This window comes from Capricornis sumatraensis, chromosome 17 (genome assembly GCF_032405125.1).
Source record: "Capricornis sumatraensis isolate serow.1 chromosome 17, serow.2, whole genome shotgun sequence".
Classification (NCBI taxonomy): Eukaryota; Metazoa; Chordata; class Mammalia; order Artiodactyla; family Bovidae; genus Capricornis; species Capricornis sumatraensis.
The window spans coordinates 71,115,752-71,138,197 of NC_091085.1; the positions used below are offsets into that span (position 1 = coordinate 71,115,752).

Here is a 22,446-nt window from a genome sequence, read left to right on the forward strand (position 1 = left end):
TTCCTCAGTTCACTTCCTGTCATCCCCCCTCAGTTGGGGAATCTCTTGGGGAACCCACAGTGAGCTGTGGGGGCTGGGCAGGTTCCTTAGGGGACTCTGGGGACCTACAAGCTGTTGTCTAGTGACAGCCTAACCCCATCCTGGCCTCCCTCGCCTCCCCCCGGGGTCTTGAGGTGCTCACAGAGGTCTCCGGGGCCTAGCTCAGGGCCCACGATGGCACAGACGCTCAGTAAATGTTTGGTGGTGAACAAGTGATGGCTGAGTGAATGCTTCAAGCTGCCTCCTTCAGGTGGGGAGTGGGTCCTTTTGCTGTTCCCCCAGCCCCAGGGCCCTTAGGAAGCCCCCTGCACAGGCTATTAAGGTTACTTCAGGGGGCACCTTGGTGTATCCTTGGGCGCTGGGCAAGGGGTTCAGGCTGCTGGCCCCAGGAACCACTTTGCCCAGTGCTACCCATGACACAGTTCAAGCCTGCAGAATTTGGTCCCCCCGCACCCCAAATCTCCGCCAGATACCCCCTCTAAACGTCAATGCCATGCACCCCAGAAGCCCACCCTGACCCTTCTCTGTTCTGCATGAGGCTCATCTCCCCTTAACACCCAGTGGCCCCCTCCTCACAGGGGGAGCCTGGGTACACCCCACAAGGCCTTCCTACAACTGACTGGTTGTCTTACAGAGTTTGAAGAAGTGAAGTGAAGTCACTTCAGTCGTGTCCGACTCTTTGCAACTGCCTGGACTGTAACCTGCCAGGCTCCTCTGTCCGTGGGATTCTCCAGGCAAGGATACTGGTGTGGGGTGCCATTTCCTTCTCCAGCAGAGAGAGTCTGGGGCCCTGTAAACTTTTTCTTAAAGGGCAAGATCATAAATATCTTAGGTTTGGCAGCTCACGTGGTCTCTGTTGCATCTTCTCAACTCTGGCATCCTGGCACGAAGGCCACGATTGACTCTGCGTCACGGATGAAGGGGTTTAGCTGAATTCTATTGAAACTTTGTTTAAGGCAGCAGGCTGGGTCAGGATCTATAAGTTAGCTTGTCCCTGACTTCAGTGTAGGGTGACCAGATGTCCTGAGACTTTCCTGGTTTCAGCACTGAAAGTCCTATATCAATGGGATATAAGGCTTTCAGCTCCAGCAGATTAGGACAGCGAGTGGCCCTATTTAAGCACTGAAACCCAGGGGGACTCAGGGTCAGATCAGGAAGCCAAAGCCTTAGAGAGGAGAAGGGTGTGGTTTACTTCCTGACATGGCTGAGCCAGGGTTTCAGACTTTTGATCTTTGCTTCCTAATGCCTTTTAGTCATTTCTGTACACGGGGAAGGAAACACACACACACACACACACACACACACACTTCTACCTTCTAGAACATTCATCTCAGGGGACTTTTTCTCTTCTAGAAAAATGCCTCCAAGGGCCTCTTTGGGAATTCAGGACCTCCTCCACTCCGTGGCATAACCTGCAGAGAATGAATTCAAAGAAAAGATCGAACTGGGGCAGGGGAAGCGGGGGTGTTGGCTGCAACTCAGAGAGAGGGATGGGGGGAAGGCAGCAGGAACACGAAAAGCAACAGGGCCATAGGGAACAGAGTCAGGGATAAGCGGAGAACTACCTGGTTCTGTTCCCCCCTGCCCCCTTGCCCTTGAACCTCTACAACAGCTGTGATACACCGGAAGGTGTGTTCAAGGTGCTTTGGTTGGGGCGCTGGTGGAGCGGGCTATCCGCCATGGGCGAGGACGGACAACCCTGCAGAAGGCGGGTTCCTAAGACAGCAACAGTGTTTCACTTCCCCTTTATCAGGGATCAGAAAACTCAGCTGGTGGATTCCACATCACTGGGGTGGGGCCCCAGAGGCTGGAGGACTTGGGGGACATTTCAGCAGTTCCTCTGGGACTTTGCTACCCCGTCCGTCTCGGCAAGGAGCAGGTCTCCGGGCTCCCTTAAGGGCCCCGGCGAGCGCCTCTGCTCCCGCACGTTGGTTTTCCGTCTTTACCGGAAGAGGACCGCTTCTCTGCAGCCCTCCCTTCAAGGTGCAGGATTCGTCAGCAGCGGAGATGGCAAATGCTTGACGATGCCACCAGGGGGCGCCCACCACCAGCTAGTGGAGCCAAGGGCAGCCTGGCGCTTCGCTTGGTCCAGTCTCGGAGGATGAAGGAGGAATGGAGCCAGATCCGAGCTCCAAACCCAGTTGGGTGCTGGTATATATTTACCAACTGGCTTCTCAGGTGGATTGGTGCCCAAAGCACGATTTGCAGTGCTTGCCAATTTATTTGCTGTAAATACTCCCATGGCTGATTTTGAGCAACCAGCCATTTATCCGGTAGGTCATACAAAAAATGTAAATAACGCCAATGGCGTAGATAGGACGTAGTAAGATCAAGAGGAAGCGATGAGTTTTAAGATTGAAGACCTTGGTTTTTAACATAATGTAATTTAATTTTATGTAACAACTGGTTCAAATAATTCTGAAAATTTGACAGCTGGATCTGAGACTGATAGAGGCCAGCTCCTGCTTCCTAGTGCGTCCTTCCACTTGTCTGGACCTCCCTTGCCCCGTGAATTGCCCCATCCATCCACTGAGCACGAATATCTGCTATGTCTCCATGGATCCCCTCGTACAGCCTATGAAGGAGGAACTGGGATTCTTGCCATTTCACAGAAGAGGAAACTGAGGCTCAGAGAAGTGCAGTCACATGTCTCAGATCGTACATGAGGATCTGAGATTGGAATCTAGGCTTGAATCAGAAAGCCACATTCTTACCACTAAGTCACGTGGTCCTTGAGATCATAGCGGGGCTCTGGGGGAATCCCATGCCCCAAACTCCCACTCCTGCTGACCTGTCCTGGCGTCTGGAAGTCCCCCTCAGTCACCCTTTGTGGCTCCCAGTTGCTGAGAGAAGGCATTGGGACCTGTTAGTTAGTGGCTCAGTCATGTCCAGTTCTTTCCAACCCCATGGACTGCAGCCTGCCAGGCTTTCCTCTGTCCCTGGGATTCTCCAGGCAAGAATACTGGAGTGGGTAGCCAATCCCTTCCCCAGGGGATCTTCCTGACCCAGGGATCGAACCTGGGTCTCCTTCATTGCAGGCAGATTCTTTACTGTCTGAGCCGCTAGGGAAGCCCCAGGACGACACAGTTGAACCCAGCTTGCAGAGAGCAGGCACACAGCAGACCTGGGATGCAAGACGGAGAGAGGTGGCTGCAGCAAGGCGCTGGCATTTCCTGGGCACTCCGTCTATACCCAGCCCCACGTCAAATGCTTTATCTGCCTCATCGCATTCAGGTCTCACAACAGCCTGTGCGGTGATGACAATTATTACCCCACTTCTCTGCTAGGGAAACTGAGGTTCAGAAAGCTGGACCACTGGCTTCAGCAAGTTGCACTGCTGAGAAACCAGACTCCGCTGACTTCAGCTCTGGCAGTAGGGAAGGAAGGAGGGTAGACAGGAAATGGGGGACAGGGGGTGGCATGCTAAATTTACTCTTGTCCCTTTGGAGGGGGGTTGCTGCCAGCCCTGCGGGTGCTTCATCTGACAGTCATTCTGGACAAAGGCTCCCCAAACCCTCCTCCATACCCGCCCCCTGCCTGCCACTCAGCCAAGTCTTACCTGATGCCTAAGCACAAGATTCATCCTCCATAAACTGTAGTTTTTAGGATTATCAAATACAGAAAAAATGACTGGAAGGAACTACACCGAATCGTTAAGAGAGATTAGCCACCAAGCATGGGATTATAAGTGAATTTTATTTGGTTCTTTTGACTTTCCTGTGTTTTCCTAATATTTTTCAATGGGCGGAACAAAATCATAAGTATTTAGGAAGTCTGGGGGTCCCAGGTCTCCCCAGCTGGTGGGTAAAATCATCCACTCTTTAGCTATGAATGCCCACACAGGAAGGCTCTGAGCTGGTGGTCCTGACCCGGGGGCAACTTTGCCCCCCTTCAGGGGACATCTGGCAATGTGTGGAGATAAGCTGGTTATCAGGACTTGGGGGAGCATTGCTGGCATCTAGTAGGTGGTCAGGGACCCCGACAAACATCCCACAGTGCACAGGCCAGTCCCCCGAGGCAAAGAAGGGCCTGGTCCAAATGTCAGTGGTCCTGAGATGGAGAAATTCTGCTCTTCCCACTTGGCAGTGAGGGCCCGTTGGAGTTCCCCTTCTCAAAAGTGTTTGGAAACCTGAACTGTGCGGCCAGGAGCTTGATTGCTGAGTCTCCTCTTGGTGGCTGGAAGCCTGTAGCCATAATTGCTCAGGTTTTGCCCCCCGGGGTCCCACAGAGCCAGTGCCCCATGCCTAAGCCTGGCAAAATAAGGATGCTGTTGCTGAACCTGGCAGGGGGGCAGCCTTGGAACTGCTTTTCTGAGGAAAGGAGCAGAAGGGCATAGGCCTAGGGCAGGAGACAGGAGCACCAAAGGGGCGAGGGTGCAGTCCCTTTCCCAGGCACATGAGCCCTGCCAGGGGCGAAGCATGGTCCCCTCCTGTCTCAGCACTGCTTCCGGGCTGCCCCCTCCTTCGGGGCAGTCCTTCTGGGAGACCGATTGTTCTGCCTTGTGTCTGGCCTCCGGACCCCTCCGGCCTTCAGGGGATTTCCCCCAGAGCTTCAGTGGCCGGCTCAGCAAATCACTGGCTATAAATGAATCTGTAGGACAGTAGGGTGCCTTAATCCCGCCAGCAGCCGAAGCTTCTGGAAGCCAACCCTGCCTGTTTGAACCCCCATCTCACCCACTGACAGACATGTTGGCTGGATGAGGGCAGGAAAGCTGTCACCTCTCACTGTCACTTGGCTCCGGCCCCAAGAGCCTGCTGGTTCTCTCTTCCTCGCACTCGCCTGCCCCAGGTCCTTTGCACCTGCCGCTTCTCTGCCTAGTGCCCTCTCGCCAGAGGTCTGCGGGACCAGCATCTTCTCACCCTCGTGTCTCAGTGTGAATGTCGCCTCTTCAGAGGGACCTGCTCTGCGGCCCTGCCCCGCTTTTGCTTTAGGACAACCCCCTGCTCCCCTTCAGGGTGGTGGTGGTGGTGCTCGTGCTGCCGTGTCCGACTCTCCGTGACTCTGTGGACTGTAGCGCACCAGGCTCCTCTGTCCATGGGACTCTCCAGGCAAGAATCCTGGCATGGGGAGCCATGCCCTCCTTCAGGGGATCTTCCCGACCCAGGGACTGAATTGCATCTCTCACGTCCCCGGCATTGGCAGGCAGGGGTGGGGGGTCTTTACCGTTAGTGCCACCTGGGAAGCCAGGTGACCGTGTGGATGTACGGATTTTTGCTGCGCAAGGGTGGGGCCTCTGCCCCTCACGTCACTCTCTCTATGACTGCACAGTGCCTGGCAGTCCGCAGGGGTTCAGAAGACATTGACTGCATTGACAAATGGGTAAGGGAGTTTGGCAAGGGGGTGAAGATGCAGGGACAGCGGTGGGCCTGGCAAAAATCTAAGCACCAGAGGCAGAAATCAAAAGAGCCTTAGGTTTAAGGCTTAGGGCCAGGCCTGGCTTTCAATCCCTGCTCTGCTGCTTCTTTCTGGATGTCGGGCAAGGCTAGCCTCTGGGAGCCTCAGCTTCCATACCTGTGAAAGGGGGAGAAAAGTCCTTGCTATTCCACAGCTGTGACGTGGCTGGCACACTTCAGGTGACCAACGAGGGCCCGCGTTCGAGAGACAGTCCCTGGCTATGGGAGCGGGCGTGGACCCTCTGAGGGGCACCGGGGGGCCTCCACATCCCCCCATGCCTGGAAGTCCAGCCCCCTTGTGGTTTGGGGGAGCAAGCCCCCGCCCTGCTGAGCGCGCCGTCTTTTGGCCTAAAATTAGCTCACAAATTCCATGGCTGCCTGGTCAGTGCTTCCAACTGACAATTCAAACCAGATGTTTCCAGCTGTTGGAGCCCTTCCCCCCTGGCCAGCGCCTGCATGTGCCCCGGGGAGGTCGGACGCTACCCGGGGGAGATGGATCGGAGCCCGCACTCGGGGGCCCTGGCAGGAGCGGGAGCCAGCCTGGGCCTGTGGGCTCACTCCTCTAAGGATGGGGGCACCCTCGCCAGCTGACCTGCCAGCGAGTGGGGGCTGGGGTGGGTAACCCCTCTGCCTTTTTCCATTCAGGAGCCTTGTGGAGCGCCTGCTGTATGCCAAGCCTCTGTATTTGCTGCTGTCCAGATACTGTGAGAAAGAGTCTGAGGCGCCGCTTGTGTTGCTGTTGTTATTATTAGCGTATGCATTTAGTGCCAGGTGGCACTACTGGTAACCCTCCTGCCAATGCAGGAAACTTAAGAGACGCAGGTTCGATCCCTGAGTTGGGAAGATCCCTTGGAGGAGGGCAGGGCAACTCACTCCAGTATTCTTGTCCGGAGAATCCCATGGGCTGAGGAGCCTGGCAGGCTACAGTCCATAGGGTTGCACAGAGTTGGACACGACCGAAGTGACTTAGCACACACATATGCACCAAGCTTATACGGGCTTCCCTGCTGGGCTCAGTGGTTAGGATTCCTTCCACCTGACAATGCAGGAGAGCCAGGCTCAACCCTACAGTTGGGAAGATGTCCCGGGGAAGGAAATGGCAACCTGCTCCGGCATTCCTGCCTGGAAAATCCAATGGACAGACGAGCCTGGTGGGCTCTAGTCCAGGGAGCCACAGAGGAGCTGGACACGACTTAGCGACTAAACAACAGCAAGGCTCGTTACGTTCTCGCATTAACCCGGGAAAGTGTCACTAGTGCTCCCATTCTACAGATGAGGGAACTAAGGCCCAGAGTGGTGGAGGAACTAGCCCAAGGGCTCTCGGCTCTGAAGCAGCAGAACCCAGAGGCCCTGAAGGGTAGGTGGTCTCAGCTCACCCTGGCTGAGTTTCCCTCCTTGCTGTTACCCCCAGGGGGCCCTTTCCCTCCTGGTGGATGGATCTGGGGGTTGTGGAAGACCCTCTCTGTGAGGCTGTCCCTGGGCTCGGGTGCAGAAGATGGCTCACAGCAGCTGCCAGGAGAGGAGGTTCATTAGGAGGCCCCGGGAGCCAAGTGTCGGATTCCAGCTGAGTCAGAAGCCGGAGGCTGGCGGAGGGGCTGTGGGGATCTGCGTGGGCTTCACGGGGGCCTTACATGGAGCCCCTTCCCCAGCCCCAGAGGTGGGACCCAGAGCCCTTTCTGAGGGTCCTCGAGAGAAAAGGTAAGTCTGTACATGCATGCATGTGTGTGTGCAGGTGCGCGTGTGTGTGTGTGTGTGTGTGTGGCATCGTGCATAAAGAGGAGAGGGGCTTGATGCAGGGAGGAGAGGGCTTCACGCATATGGGGGGACCGTGGTTGGCCTTCACTCGTGATAAGAGCCAAAGCCCCCTGCAAATGCCCGCAGAGACCTGGCAAGATCTGGCGCCAGTGCCCCCTGACCTCACCTCCTCCCACCCTCCCGCTCACTCACTCGGCTCCAGCTTCACCGGACACTTTTCTTTTCCACGCCTTGAAAACGCCAGGCAGGGACTCCCCTAGTGGTCCAGCCTCTGAGCCTCCGCACTCTCAGTGCAGAGGGCCCGGGTTCCATCCCCGGTCAGGGAGCTAGATCCCACATGCTCCAATTAAAACTCCTGCTTGCTGCAAGGAAGGTTGAAGATCCTGGGTGCCTCAACCAAGACCCAGTGCAGCCAAAAAAAAAAAAAAGAAAAGATTCTCTATGATATCTCTTGCAAGCCTCTCACTGACTGGAGATAAATTAAAAAAACACAGCCCAGCACCTCCTACCTCAGGACCTTTGCACTTGTTCTTGCCTCTGTCTGGACCACTCTATCTCTGATCATCTCCCTGACTCACTCTGCCACGTCCTTCAGGTCTTTGCTTGAACATCACTGTTTCCCTGCTTTGTCTTCCTCAGTACCCCTTATCACCATCTGTCATTCTGTATGTAGTTATGTAATTACTAAACTACCCTCTTTTTTGGCTGTGCTGGGCAGCATGTGGGATCTTAGTTTCCTGACCAGGAATGGAACCTCTACCCCGCTGCCCCCGAAATGGAAGTGCAAGTGCCTTAACCGCTGGACCACCAGTGAAGTCCCAGTGTTATCTTCTCAGGTATTTATTCGGCTGTTCTTAGTTGTGGCACTCGGGTTCTTCGTTGCGATCTTTCACTGAGGCGTGGAGACTCTTGAGGGCATGTGGGATCATAGCTCCCCATCAGGGATCGGACCTGCATCCTGTGCATTGCAACGTGGAGTCTCAATCGCTGGACCACCAGAGAAGAAGTCCTGCTCCCACCAGGAGGCAAGCTCCCCGGGAACAGAGACTTTTCATCCGTATCGCTCTCTGCTGCAGTCCCAGTGGTGGAAAGTGTCCGACACATTGCACGTGCTCAGTAAGGACTGAGAGAGACAGAACAAGAAGGGAGAAAGGAAGGGAAGGATAGGGAAGAGGAAAGGAAGGAGGAAGGGGAGAAGAGGAAAGAAGGGAGAGGGAGGGAAGACGGGACAGACGGTCTTAGTGTAAAGGGAGGGGTCGCAGAGCAGGAGACACACAGGATGATGAGCTGTTTGGGTGGCTTCAGGGCCCCGAAGTCCAGCTCTGAGCCTTCCCCACTCTGCCCCTCTGCTCAAAGACGGGCAGCACCCCCCTCCCCCGCCCCCGCCGCCTGACTTCCAACAGTGCTGTATAGACGATTCAGGAGCACCATCTCAATTCCTCTTCCTGATAGGGGGTGGGGCGGGGCAGCGGGGGGCTCCTGCAGAACGGCCTGCCGGAGGGCACCTCACCGAGGGCACCCCATTGGCAGCTGGCAGAGCGGGAGAGCCAGGCCAGGGCTGCAGCCAGGGGTGCGCGTCTACACCCCTACCCTCTGACACGTGGGCTCCCACATGGGCTGCACGGAGCTGCTGCTTGCGCCGGGCTTGGGGAATGTAAATGTTTACAAGGCTGTGTGCAGCTGGCCAGGTCACCATGGACATAGGAAGCCAGAGATCCTACTGGCTCTGGTGCCCCCACCCCACCAAAAAAAAAAAAAAAAATGAGAGGGAGGCAGGGCTCTTAATTTTTAAAGACAGCTTTGAGTCATAACCTACGTAAAGCATAACCATCTGAAAAGTGAGGCTTGATTTTCCCATACACACGTGCCCACATAACCGCCACCCAGACATTGTCCGGCTCCAGCCCGAGAAGTTTCTCCGTGTCTCTTTCCAGTCAATACCGCCCCCAAGGGTAACTGCCTTCTTCTTCTTCTTCTTCTTTTTTTTTTTTTTAACAAATGTATATCTTTCTTTATTCAGCTGCACCAGGTCTTAGTTGCGGCATGTGGGATCCAGTTCCCTGACCAGGGGTCGAACTCCGGCCCCCGGCATTGTGAGTGTGAAGCCTGAGCCACTGGACCACCAGGGAAGTTCTGGGTAACGGCTCTTCTGACTTCTGTCTCCATAGCCTGGTTTAGCCTTTGTTCTAGAACTTGTAGATGGAATCACCCAGTCCGTGTTCTGTGGAGTCCATTTCTTTTGCTCGGTGTGTCTATGAGATTCGTCCAACTGCCTGCCTCCCATCTATCTCATCCTCCCACTGGGGAGGAGTGTCACACGGACCACAGTCTGCACATCCATTGTCCTGCTGATGGCTATCTGGGTAGTTGCCAGTTTGGTGTGTTTTGGCTCTTAGGGATAAAGCGACATTCTTGTCTGCATGTGAACGTGTGTCGTCATTTCTCTTGGGGAAATACCCAGAGAAGAGCTTGCCGGGCCATTGAGAAGTGTATCTTTAACTTGATAAAACCCACCAGACTGTTTCCAAAGTGGCTACGGTATTTCTCTCCTTACCGCGGTGGTGGGTTGTTTGCTGGAGTGGGAAATTCACTTAGAATCACACAGCAAAAAGAGTTCAGAGGAAACTCGGCTGACTCCTCCTGGTGTGGGAAGGGAAACTGAGGCTTGGCTCACAGCAGTGTGTGGGAGGGGCAGAGCTGGGAGTGAGGAAGGCAGGTCTCTCGGTTTCTGAGCTTGAATGACTCCTGGGCGAGAACCAATTCAGCAGCCCCTCTGGTTTCCCTATAAGGCACTTGGTGCCAAGCCCTTTTCCACCGCAGGGCCTTTGCACTTGCACTTGGCTTTCTTGGCCCTGGAAGCTGTTCCTCCTGCCCCTTGAGTGCCTAGTTCCTCTTATCTGCACATGTCAGTGCCGATACCTCTTCCAGGAAGACAGCCCTGACCACAGTCACTAGAATAGATGACCGGACACCTGCCCCCGCCCTTTCCAAGCTACTTCCTGTCTCCTCGGCCTTTTTATCTCCTTGATGGCATTTTGCAGTGTTAGGGTGTCTTCTTGAATTGCCAGTTGACTTGCTTCTCAACCAATTCCCCTGAGAGGAGCTCCTTGAGGTGGAGCAATATTATGTCAGTGAATCCCTTCCCTGGGCCTCAGTTTCCCCATCTGTAACATGGGCAGGTTGGACGAGAGCCATTCAGCCAGTGGAGGGCATTTACTGAGCACCTACTGTGTTCCAGGCACTGGTGCCAGGGATATGGTGACAGAAAAAGCCCTTATTCTGGACCCGAGAAACTGACAGTCTAGAGACACATAGAAACAAGTCCTTACAGGGCACCAGGGGTGCAGGAACATAGAAGGAGCTGCTCATCTCCCTCCCTAGAGGCTGGGGTTCAGGGAGGGCTTCCTGGAGGTGGTGATAACAGAGATGCAAGATAGGCAGGCGGGTCAGGCCAGGGGGCACACGGAGAACAGTGCTTCAGGCGGAGGGAAGTCACTTCATCTGTCTTATTCACAGTTCTTTCCAGGCCCCGGGCAGCTCCTGGCTCACGGAGACACTCGGTAAAGAGTTATGGAATGAGTGAACGTCTCTAGTTTACAGATGGGGAAGCTGAGGCATGGGGAGGTTTCACAGTGCGCCTGAGCCCTGACCACTCCACCCCCTTGGAGCCCCTCACCAGGGGCCACTCCACAGGTGTCCACTCGCAGGCCAGGCCTGTGCTGTGATGGGGCCGCAGCCCAGGTCTCTCCAGCCACATAAAAATCTTACGATATTTTTGCCCAGAAGGCAGGCCCCAGTGGCTTCGGGGGCTGTGTAATTAGAAGTGGCTCTGAGCCCACGAGAGGCTGGAGCTGGGGGCTGCGGTGGGCCAAGCAGCTTGCCCAGGCTCAACCGGGGAGCACTCTGGCAGGGACTCAAGCCTGGGTGAGGTTTTCCCTCCTCTTCCCTGCCTCCTCAGTCCTGGTTGGTCAGTGGGGCAGGGGTGGGGGTGGTCACAGCTGCTAATTGCAGGCTAGGCACAGGGTGGGGGCTCTGAACTGCTTCAAGGCTGGGCAGAGGACTCTTTGCTCTGTTTCTGAAATTGTGGGTTGCAAGCGAGTGGCCTGGCCCCCTCCAAGCCACAGGCCTGCCCACCCCCCACCCTTGGAGCCATGCGTGGCGCTGTGGGCTGTGGGATTACCCGGGCCAGGCCCTATCGTGGGTCCTGGAGCTGGAGAATGTGGACCGTGAGTCCCTCAGGATGGATGAGGAGTGGCTAGATCCTAGGAACATGAGCGTGGAGGGCAGAGTGGTCACTGACATGGTCACAAGCATTTATTGAGCACCTACTGTGTTCCAGGGACCACCCTAGATGCTGGAGTTATTGGCCACTCACAAAACAGGTAGAGTTCCTGGTCCCCCCGCAGGCCTCGTTCATGGATTACTCTTTGATGATGATCAGAAACTGCTCTGAAGGTGCTGGCTTCCTGTCTGTCCCAGGGCCTTTGCACATGCTGTCCTCTTGCATTCTTGCCTTCCTAAATGCCTCCACCAGTAGCTCTACTTCCACCTCCTCATGGAGGCCCCCATAAGCCCCAGGACCAGACTAATGCCCCCCAGATTAGCCTCTCACAGCCTTGGAAATGCCCCATTCCAACTCTTAGCAGAGTTTGCAGTTAGATATTCATTTCTTTGTTTACTTGCTTATTGCAAGTCTCCTCTCTCTGAGCCTGTGTCTGCTCATTACTGTCTTCCAGGGCCTGACAGTGGCTGGGTATAAACTCAATGCTCGAGAAAGATTTGTAGACTGAATACAATTTAGAATGTCACAGCGTTGGAACTTCAGAGCTGGCAGGCTTGCAGCGGGCATCGAGCAAAACCCCACATTTAGCTGCGGCCCAGAGAGGGACAGAGATTTGCCCAGCCACTCACAGCTGATGAGTGAGCTGGGGCTGGAGCTCAGGGATCTTTTTTCCTCCCATTGGTGACTGACGTTTTTGTTATTCTGTCCTTAGATCGTGTCGGGATATTTGACTTAAGGGGTGTGTGTGTGTGTGTGTGTGAGAGAGAGAGAGAGAGAGAGAGAGAGAGATGGTCTGATAGCTGTCTAACAGGGTCACTGGCCTGGTAATTTCCCTGGTTTTATTTTCTAAACAGCTGGCTCCTCTTTGGGGAGGCGAGTTGGGGCTGCTGGGACCATCAAAAGGAACAGCTACAATCTAGGGCCCTGGTTCCCAAAGGGTAGGCACGATCTGTTGATTCTTGTACTCTCCATGCTGCAAACCTCCCCTGGCTCGCTGTTGCCCCTGATGAATGCTGTTCTGAGCCTTTAGCCCCGCTCTTCCCTCGCCCTCCTCATCTGCTCCTCCCTTTTAGCTGCTTCGTGCTCCAGCACCGTTTCGTCACAGCCCCCTGTCCGTGTGTGGCATTCTCAGCCTCCTGCCTTCATCCACGCTGGGCTTTCCTCCAGGAATGACCTTCCTGGGTCTCGGCTCATTCACAGTCACAACCTCTAGGACAACGCCCCTGCCTCTTTCAGGGGACCTCTCTCTGTCCTGGGGTTCCCTGAGCTCTTGGCTTCTCTCCCGCCGTGGACCCATTTATGTTTTTTTTTTTTAAAGCGATTAATGTATGTGTGCTTCTGCTTGGAAGTCCGTGAGCTTCCTGAAGGCTGGGCTGTGTCTGCTTCACCTCTGAAACCTGCTTAGCACCGGGTCTGGTGCACACAGGTGTTCATTAAGCACTTGATGGACGAATGAATGAATGAGTGCAGGAATAAATGAATGAAAGGACTGCTGACTCACTGGATTCCTCAGATCAGCCAGAGAGCCTAGTTCCAGTGCCCACAACTGACTTATCTCAGTTCCCTGGCGGAGCCTCTTGAATGCACCTTGCCTCACTTTCTCAGTCTGTGAAATGGGGCCGTGAAAACCTGTGTTCTGGCTGCTTTGTTTTGGGGTATCGCGAGGCCGTGGATCTCAGGATGTTAAGAGGGAACCCACAGAGCTTCCCACCCACCCCTGTAAATGGGGAAACGGAGGTCTGCGGAGGAAAAGGCTCTGACTTCGGGTGTCTGAATTCCCTCCCTGCCTCAGGCCTGACCCTCCACGAATCCTTTAAGCCCAGCTCCCACTCTGCTCCCTGAGCTTTGGAAAACCTGAGTCACAGCTGGAACCAAGCACAGGGAATTTTCCTCCTCACTTCCAGGGGCCTCGGAGCCTCCCTGACCTTGTCCTCTTGGGCTGGGAGGCAGGATCCCTGCTTGCTGGCCCAGGGGTACTCGCCAGGATGGCCCTGCTGTGTGTGTCTGTCGGCCTCAGTCTGCCCTGGGGACCCACGGTCAGGGAGGAAATGCCACATCTGGTGTCCTGGGCTGTGGAGGGGGCACCCGTGGAGGAGAGGGTGTCCGCGAGTGTGAGCGGGGAGGGGGACTGTGTGTGGCCGGGCTTGGCCCCGCCCCTCCTCTTGTCCCCACCCCAAACCCACTTAATGAAATCAAGCTGGACGGAGGGAGGGAGTGAGGGAGGGAGGGAGGGAAGGAGGAGGCGGGGAGGGCCAGGGAGGGCGGGTGGCAGCCCAGAGCCGCGGCCACCGGGCACCGCCACGGACTCTGACTCGCTCTGCTCCACCTGGCGGGACACCCTGTGTGCAGAGGAACCGGTGAGTCCTGGGGCCCCCGCCTCTCTCGGGGAGCCCGGGCTGTCTTGGAGTTTAGGGGGCCGGCGTGAGTGCTTTCGGGGGCTTCTCTAAGTATGTGTGAGCCTTGAGTGTGTGTCGGATGCTGTGTATGTGTGTGACCTGTGTTAACAGGATGGGTGGCCAGCTGTGTGTGCACTGGGACGATGCGTCCTGAGCGCAGTGCTGTGGCGTGTGTGTGCAGTTGGGGCCTTGCTCTAGGGGGTGTGCTGGAAAGTGGGCGCCGGGGTGGGTGTTCCCGGGGTCCGCAGGAGGGTGGTGTGTACGGGGTGGTCCCATCTGTGGGGATCCCCAGCGGGTCAGGCGGTGCACTGTGCAAGTGTAGCGTGCATCCGTGTGTGTTCTCTGTGTGTCTGGGCTGGGGCCCGTGTAGCCATCCGGGGTGTCGGGACTCTGTGCATCTGTGTCTTTGGTGCCTGTGTTGTGTGTCTGTACTGTGTGTATGTGCGTGGGTTTCAAGACTTCAGGGAAAGACTCCCGTCCTTCCCCAGGCCTCCCCTCCAAGGGGCCCAGGGCCCTGTCCTTGGCTGCCCTGGAGCAGGGGCTTCAGAGCTTCAGCCAGAACCCCTCCCCCCAAGGCCACTAATTGAAGCCAGGTTTCTGTGGGCTCCCCTCCCCCTCTGGCCACCAGTCCCTGAATGGGGGCGGGGCAGCCCCTGGCCCCTCAGCCTCAGGTCTTGGCAGGGTACCTTAGCCTTAGGGATGGATTTGAAGTATCTGCCTATTCCTGACCTCAAGTGGGGGCATCACATTTGCAAACAATGAACTGTGAGTGAGATGGGCTCTGGAGAGGGGCCCTGCTCCCAGCCTGGAGTCCTGGATAATCTCGTGGTACTACTAATTGACATCTCCACCGCTATTTCTTGTCCTAACAATAGTCCAGGAAGGTGACCTTCTCCCCATCGTACAGATATGAAAACTGAGGCTCAGAGAGGTGCCGTGCCTGACCTCAGGACACACAGCTGGGAAATGACCTCCATCCGGGTGTTCAGAGCCGCCTCTCCAGTCCGGCTCCGTTCTAACCAACTGTGTGACCCTGGGCAGGCCTTTCCCAGTGTCGGGCCTGGGTTTCCTCTTGGATGAAATGAGAGGGGTTGGCCTGACCCCACCTCCTCGTGGCCCGTGAATTTCTGCGTCCTGGAAAAAAAAATGAGGAGCAGGGAGGAGCTGAGGGCAGCTGATGGGCAGGACAATCATGTCAGAGCAGCCCAGGTCAGCGCACCCATTCTACAGACTGGAAACTGAGGCCCAGAGAGGTCAGTGGGCTTGTCCAGCAGGGTCACACAGCCATCTCCTGTGAAGCCCCGCCGGCTTCCCGCACTCAGCCTACATGTTTCCCAGGGAGCCCCGGTGAGAGGGGCATTTGAATGGACTCAGAGAGTCAGGGTCTCAGTCTTTAAGAGCCAGAAGTAGTTTGCGTGGCCTCTTTCCTTATCCTCTGCCCCAGCCCCCAAGGCTCTTGGGGAAAGGAACACTTTACTCTGTCTGACTCATTGCTGTGCGTGTGTGTGTGTGTGAGTGCATGCGTGTGTGTGTCTGGTCCCAGATTCCTCGTTGGCTACAGCTTGGGGAGATTTCACTCAATGAGGTATTAATACAAATTTGGTCTTTCCTGGACGACGGGGGGAAAGAGTGAGCACATTTACATGTCAGGCAAGGATAATCATCATTTGTCCACGGGCGGGGTGGCAGAGTGCCCGCTGGTCTTGGATCTCTGCTGGGGTAGAAATTCGGCTGCTTCTGAATTCCATCTCCTCCCGCCCCCGCCCCCACCCCCTCCAATGGAGCAGCAGCTCCGTACCAGGCGTTTTCTGAACTTGTGGTCTTATCTGATCCTAACAGCTCCAAGAGGCAGGCCCTGTGCTCACCTCCTTGCCCCGCCCCCAGTTTACAGATGGGGAAAGTGAGGCCCAGAGGAGCCGGGCAGCAGAGCCAGACTCAGATGGAACCAGGATCCTAATCCCGGCCTAACTGGCCTTCTCAGTCCAGTGCCTGCAGAGCTTCAGGGCGGAACCTTGACGGCCGCCGCTGCAGGGAAGACCCTGGTCTTCAGGCCCCACCCGGCCAGCAGTTTACAGCGAGAAGTTTCAGCTGCCATCATGAGAGGTCATTCCAGGGCTTACTCGAAGCAGCAGGCAGGGAGGTGACTGGTGAGGGAGGGGCAAATCCGCCAAAGATCAAGGCTGTCTGTAGGAACCTAGGCTAACAAGTACCAGGGGAAGGCTCCTGAAGTTCATGGAACTGCTCAAATCCTGGTCCCAGCTGACAAGTCAACCAGGGAGTGTGAGCCCATTCCTGGGTCAGCCGAGGGCACATCGGAGTGTGAGTGTGTGTGTGTGAGTGAGTGTATGTGTGGATTCTCAGAATCACAAAGAAGGAAGGTTCAAATCCCAGCTCTAACACTTAGCATCTGTGTGTCCTTGGGCAGGTCACTGTCTATCTCTGGACCTCCAATTCCTCATTTGAGAAATTAAGACAATACTAGTGTTCTGGGTTTCTTTGGAATTGCACCCACAAAAGGGGCTCAGATGAGCAACCTGTGGTAAACGGACATGGTGACCTACTCATTTAAAATGAATCTCTTGACTTCCCTGATGGTCCAGTGGTTAAGACTCTTGCTTCCAATGCGAGTTTGATCCTTGATCAGGGAAATAGGATCCCACATGCCATGGAGCCCCCCCGCCCCAACAATTTTTTTAAAAGAGCCTCTGGGTGAGTGTTGCCTTGTCTGATATCCTGGGAATTTCTTTTGTATTTTGCGATCTGAGCCAGTCTGTCTACATTCATGTCATATTGGGAGGCACCAGGTCACTTGGAACAAGCCAGTCAATGGCCCCATGTCATTCCTACATCACCTCCTGAATCCCCAAGTCACCACGAGTTGGTACCATCACCTGCTTTGCAGAGCGGGGCTTGAGACCTGGGCTCTCATGGGTACCTGCTGCAAGATGTTGGGCACCTGACTCCTTCAGCCCAGGAACTTGCTGTGTGGCTTGAGGCCTGCCCCTTGCCTTCTCTGGGCTTCTGTCTCTCCCAGCTGCATCCCCGAGAGGGGTTGCCACAGTCAGGGGCGTGTGAGGCTTTCCCATCCTGGCACATGCAGCCTCATCCAGCATCAGGGTCCTGGGCCCTCTGCTGGGCCAGGCAGGGACTCTCAGGGGGCGGCCTGGGGGGCATAGAAGGGGTCCCTGGGTTGTCTGAGAGCCCAGGCCAACTCACACCAGCTGGGAGAGTTAATGCTTTAGAAGCCAGGCTCCTCCGTAAAGCTGGGCCATAAGGAATTTATTAGTCATCCGGGCTGTCTGGGCCAGGGAGGGTCTGGGGGTTCATGTCGGGAGCAGCCTTCCCGTGGGGGAGGGAGGTGCAGAGTTCATCTGGATCCCATTTGGTGGCGGCCACAGGACTCCAGCTCCAGCTTGGTTTCAGGCACAAGGGTTTCCCCGGGGGACTTTGAGGTGGCGGTTAGCCGTGGGGCACATGCTCACTCAGGCCCCTGCTGAGCTCAGAATCTGGATGCTTCAAAACTTATGAATCTTTTGGTGACAGGACAGCAGATAGGCCAGGGGCAGTGGGGAGGGCTTCCTGGAGGAGGGGGTCAGCTTGCTCAGTTACTCACTGAGCCCTCCCTCGGTGCCTGCATCCAAACTCCAGCTCTTCCTTAGCAAGTTTTTGAATCCCTCTGAGCCTCAATTTCCTCACCTGAGAAAATGGGGAGAATGTAGTACTACCGCCAGCAGGCGGTTCCCCGGAGTCAAGAGAAATTTCATCTAAGAAAGATAAAATAGGGCCTGGCACATGGCAAGCGATGAAAGAGTAAGTTCTTCTTATTCGTTGAGCCAAGTCCATCAAGATGCATTTATTGGGTGCTTACTGTGGGGTCCAGGACCCAGATACAATGCAAAACCCTGAAGTTGCCAAGACGAGTAAGATTCAGCCTGTGCCCTCTAGAAGCTCAGATTGAGGTGAGTCGTTGGGGGCGGGGGAGAACTGACGTGAACCCCGGGATGGGGTCCATTGCACAGTGGGGAGGCTTAGGCCCGGGAGGGGAAGCGATTTGCTAGAAGAGGTTCTGTGACCCCTGCACCTCCTCGGGGTCCCCTGAGGCCCCGGGGTCCCACCCTGACGTCTCTCTTGCCTCCCTTCCGCACAGGTTCCCGGCAACATGGTTTCCGCAGCGGCGCGCAGTCTCGCCGTGTCTCTGCTGCTGCTGCTGCTGCTGCGGGTCCTGCCCACGGCGTCCCACTCCATGTCCCTGCAGGCTGGCTTCCTGGAGGACACGGGGGGCAGCGGGGAGGCCGAGGGCTCGTCGGCCTCCTCCCCAAGCCTCCCGCCGCCCCAGACCCCGGCCCTCAGGCCCACGTCGGTGGGGCCCGAGCCCACGCCCCTGGCGGGCCCTAAGCCCCCCACCAACTTCCTGGACGGCATCGTGGATTTCTTCCGCCAGTACGTGATGCTCATCGCCGTGGTGGGCTCCCTGGTCTTCCTGCTGATGTTCATCGTCTGTGCGGCTCTCATCACCCGCCAGAAGCACAAGGCCTCTGCCTACTACCCCTCGTCCTTCCCCAAGAAGAAGTACGTAGACCAGAGCGACCGCGCGGGGGGCCCCCGGGCCTTCAGCGAGGTCCCCGACCGGGCTCCCGACGGCCGGCCCGAGGAGACCCTGGATTCCTCCCAGCAGCTCCAGGCTCACATCCTCGCCGCCACCCAGAACCTCAAGTCTCCCTCCAGGGCCGCCCCAAGCAGTGGAGACCTAGCCAGGGCACTAGAGGTTAGGTCAGAGGACGAGGAGAAAGGCCCCCGGGAGGCGGACCTGGAAGTCCAGGCACGTGCACTTCCGGCGGAGAAACCCGAGGTGCCTCCTCCGCCAGAGGAGCCGTGCTCAGTGGAGGTGGACGCAGCTGCAGGTGCGGCGGCAGCCACTGAAGGTCAAGGAGAGCCAGACGTGGCTCCCTCACTCGCCCAGGAAGCCGGGGGCCCAGCTGGTCCCCCCGAAAACCCCTGTGCTTGCGGCAGTGTCCCCCCCAGCATCTAACTGCCCCCTCTCGAACTGCGGGCCCTGACTGTTGGACCCCTAGCGGTCACCTCCTTGGGCATAGAAAGGCCCTTGGTCCCTGCCGCGCTCTGACCACCCTGCTTCCTCTGCCACTCCCCGCTGCAGATCCCAGCGTGTCTGACCCTACCACAGTGGGCGGAGATGCTGGTCTCTGTCCCACCTCAGGAATCTCACCGACTTCCAGAACATCTCTCTTCGCAGCCCCAAGGGGCTCATCCGAAAGGCAGAGCTCCTCTGGGGGCTGGCGCTGGGAGGCGGGTGTCCCAGTCACAGACACGTCCGCTGAGAAACAGAAGTCTCAGGTCCCTTGTGACAGTCCCTTGTGACGCCGCTGCTTTCCATCAAGGCAGGAAAGAGAAACGGAATAACTAGACATTTTGGAAGAGGTTGAATGAATGGGGAGACGCACAGGGGCCTGGAGGTACCACAGAAGATCCATCAGGAGGTTTCTGTGAGGGCCCCTGCACGCAGCGCGAGCATTTCCCAAACTGGCTTCCCTGGAAGAAGGACTTTGAGGGCCAAGGAACGAGTCGACAAAACATTGCTTCTCTGCTCTGCGCACCGCCTCTCCCCCAACCCGCCCAACTGAAGTCCTCCAAGGCTCTGACAAGTCCTGCAGTAAAGGCGCCCATGGAATCTGGTTTCCCTTAGCCTTTCCCAAACTGCTTTTGACCGTGGAGTACTTTTGTTTTTGTTTTACAGCTACACAGTAAAATCCTGCAGAGAACACTCTGGAAGTTACTGCTCTAAATGTTCCACGGGGTGCCCCCTCTCCAGTTTCCAGATGGTCCAGGGTGAGGGTGGTAGGGTTTGGGGTCTCAGCCTCTCATCCTGCTACTTACTGCTGTGGGGATGGGGAAAATGAAGTTCACCTTTCTTGCCAGGGACTCCAAGCAACCTAGAAGCCGGCTGGGAGGTGCTGTGTGTGAGGGGACCCCATTCTAGGACGGGTCTGAAGGTATGGGGGAGGGTTTCCGACACCCAGGCTGGAAGCAGGGGTCAATGGCCCCCCACCCTTCACACACACACACACACACACACACACACACACACACACACACCTGGCAGCCTGTGCCCACAGCATTCTTTAGTCTTCAACAAGGGAGCCTGAGCTTCGTCCAGGATTTGGGGAGGCCCTGTGAGGGGGTTCTTGTTTCTATCCCTCCGTCCAGGCTCCCCCACCTCTGCACAGCTGTCCAGGTGCTGGAATATAATAAACCAGCACAATAAACCTTTATTCAGGCCTGAGCATCCTGGTTTTCTGGGGGTGGGGAGAAGGAGTCTGCTGGGAGGTTGGGGGCCATTTCCTCTGGGCTGTTCAGTGGGGGTGGGGCAACTTTCTGGGGTGTGGGACACATCGACCTGGCCTTGGGGGCCGGATGGGTGTGGGAAATGGAGGGAGGGGTGGGTGCCCCATGGGAACAGGGTCCAGAGATTGTGCCCCAGAAGCCCTGGGCTCATGGCCACCGAGGCAGTGTCCATGCACGCCTCTGCGGCTTACGGTGTCTGCAGGAGAACCACCCACCTCTCCGTTTCCCCCAGGAGAGAGGGGCTGTGGAGGGGCTTGGGGCCAAAGTTTTAGTTCCCCCTCTCCCTGCAGAATGGCTGAGGGCTGGTCTGGGTCTCACGGACAGCGCCACACTGGCCGCACCCTTGGCCTGCGGTACCGGGGTGGAAGGCAGTCCCTGCCTTTTGTCTCCTCGCCCACCAGCCTCCTCCTTGCCTTTGATGGCAATTCCTGTGACCACTGCTCCCCCAGCTGCCAGCTGGAATCCAGACATGGCTGGGCTGGAAGCATGTGCTGAATCCCTGGGGTGATGGGGGCAGGAGGCTATCCCCAACCCCACCCCCTGCAGCCCCTCTCCTCCTCTGACCCCACATCCATCTGGGGGGGCCGGGGTTTGGGTTTGGGTTTCAAAACACACAATGGCCACTGTCTGACTCAGTGGGGAAGGACCCTCCCTATCTCAGCCCAGCCAGGTGACCGCCCAAGGACGTAGGGAGAATTGAAGTACGAATACTGAATACCAGGACGCTGTGTGTCTAGGACCAAGTCATTCTACCTCTCTGGGTGTGACGAGCCCTCTGCTTGTTCCTGAGCTCCTGCGGGGTCCTAGGCGCAGGGGTGTGGCTAGGAAGTACACGAAGCTTCCCCAAGTCAGGCAAAACCCAGGTAAGACAGCAGCAGACATAGGAGATCCCTGGGGAGCGGGCAGGGCTGGGTCTCCGATCAGCAGTGGCCTGGCCAGTGGCTTCTATTATTGTCCACTGGGCCCTCCAGAGGACGTGGGGCGTGCGGTTTTAGCCACAGCCTGTTTCCCCAGGGACTGGGGAGGAGCTTAAGGAGGGGTCTGAGCCCCAGTGCAGGAATCAACCTCTCTTTCACCTCTGAGCTTTTACAACTACTATTCCCACTGCCTAAGACACCCTTCCACCCCCTGCCTTGCTTTGCTAACTCTAATTTTCTGTTTGGTCATGCAGTGGGGCATGAGGAATCTTAGTTCCCTGACCATGGATTGAACCCTGCAGTGGAATCTCGGAGACCTAATCACTGGACCACCAGAGAATTCCCGTTAACTCTCATCTTTTAGCGTCTGGCTTAGATATCCCCTCTTCCCGAGAGTCTTCCCTGACACCCTCCTCCCCCCTCCCCCCTTCCCAGTCTCTCTTCTATAGTCCTGTGGGCTCAAGGATGACAATAATCGCTTAGTTAAGGAGTATCTGTTATGTGTCAGGCACCGCTCTAAGCCGCGGACATCATCAGCTCGTGGCAACCCAGGCACTGTTCTCATCCCCATGTCACAGTTGGGGAAACTGAGGTCCAGAGAGAGGAAGTCAGCTGCCCAGATCAGAGCCAGGATTCCAGCCCCGCGGTCTGATTCTGGAGTCTGAGTTCTCCGCCGGACTCCACTGCTTTTTCGATGAATGAACGAGTGATTGAATGAAGGACGCCCTTGGGGAGGACAGAACGGCCGCACGATCTCTAAGGCTTGGAGCCCCTCCACCCTGCCCCCCGCATCTGTGATGGAGTCACCCAAGAGAGGCCTTTGATGGGCTCACATCTGGCCGGCATCAGCGGGCAGTGAGCCGCGGAGGGAGACCACGGTGGGGGTGCGTGTGGCGAGTCCAAGGGAGGGGGAAACAGCACGGCTTAAGGGAGGGGGTCGGGGTGAGGGGTTCCAGCGTTCCCAGGGATCCCGGCGTCTGCCAGGGCAGAAACAGGCCCCCACTGTCCCGGGCCTTGTAAAGCCCCGCAGCTGCCCCCAGTCAGGGAGTCTGCCCCGGGGCCAGCCGACAGCCGCCTTCGAGGGGGAGGGGGAGGGCGAGCAAAACCAACCTGAGACTAAACCCCAGCTGGTGTGGGAATGGGGCTTCAGGTGACGCGAGGTGGGGCTGGGGTGCTGAAGAGCCCCTTCCCCGTGTCCCGCTCTGCTCTGATCATCTGCCAGGCTGGGCGTACTCTGGCTGGCGTTTTGTTGAGAACAGGAGGGACAGAACCCACGCCTGCCGGGCTGCTCTGTGCTGGGCTCA

At 56.7% G+C, this 22,446-nt stretch overlaps 1 protein-coding gene across 1 annotated transcript; it reads left to right on the forward strand.

The window, feature by feature from the left end:
* Positions 1-13,744: 13,744 nt before the first annotated feature.
* Positions 13,745-19,879, forward strand: TMEM119 (transmembrane protein 119). Its single transcript, XM_068990056.1, has 2 exons — positions 13,745-13,826; positions 18,013-19,879. Exon 2 carries the CDS (start codon positions 18,025-18,027, stop codon positions 18,892-18,894), a length of 870 nt encoding a protein of 289 aa, XP_068846157.1. The 5' UTR covers positions 13,745-13,826; positions 18,013-18,024; the 3' UTR covers positions 18,895-19,879.
* Positions 19,880-22,446: the final 2,567 nt, after the last annotated feature.

Coding starts and splice junctions, on each gene's coding strand:
- TMEM119 (XM_068990056.1), top strand. CDS start 18,025: ATGGTTTCCGCAGCGGCGCGCAGTCTCGCCGTGTCTCTGCTGCTGCTG.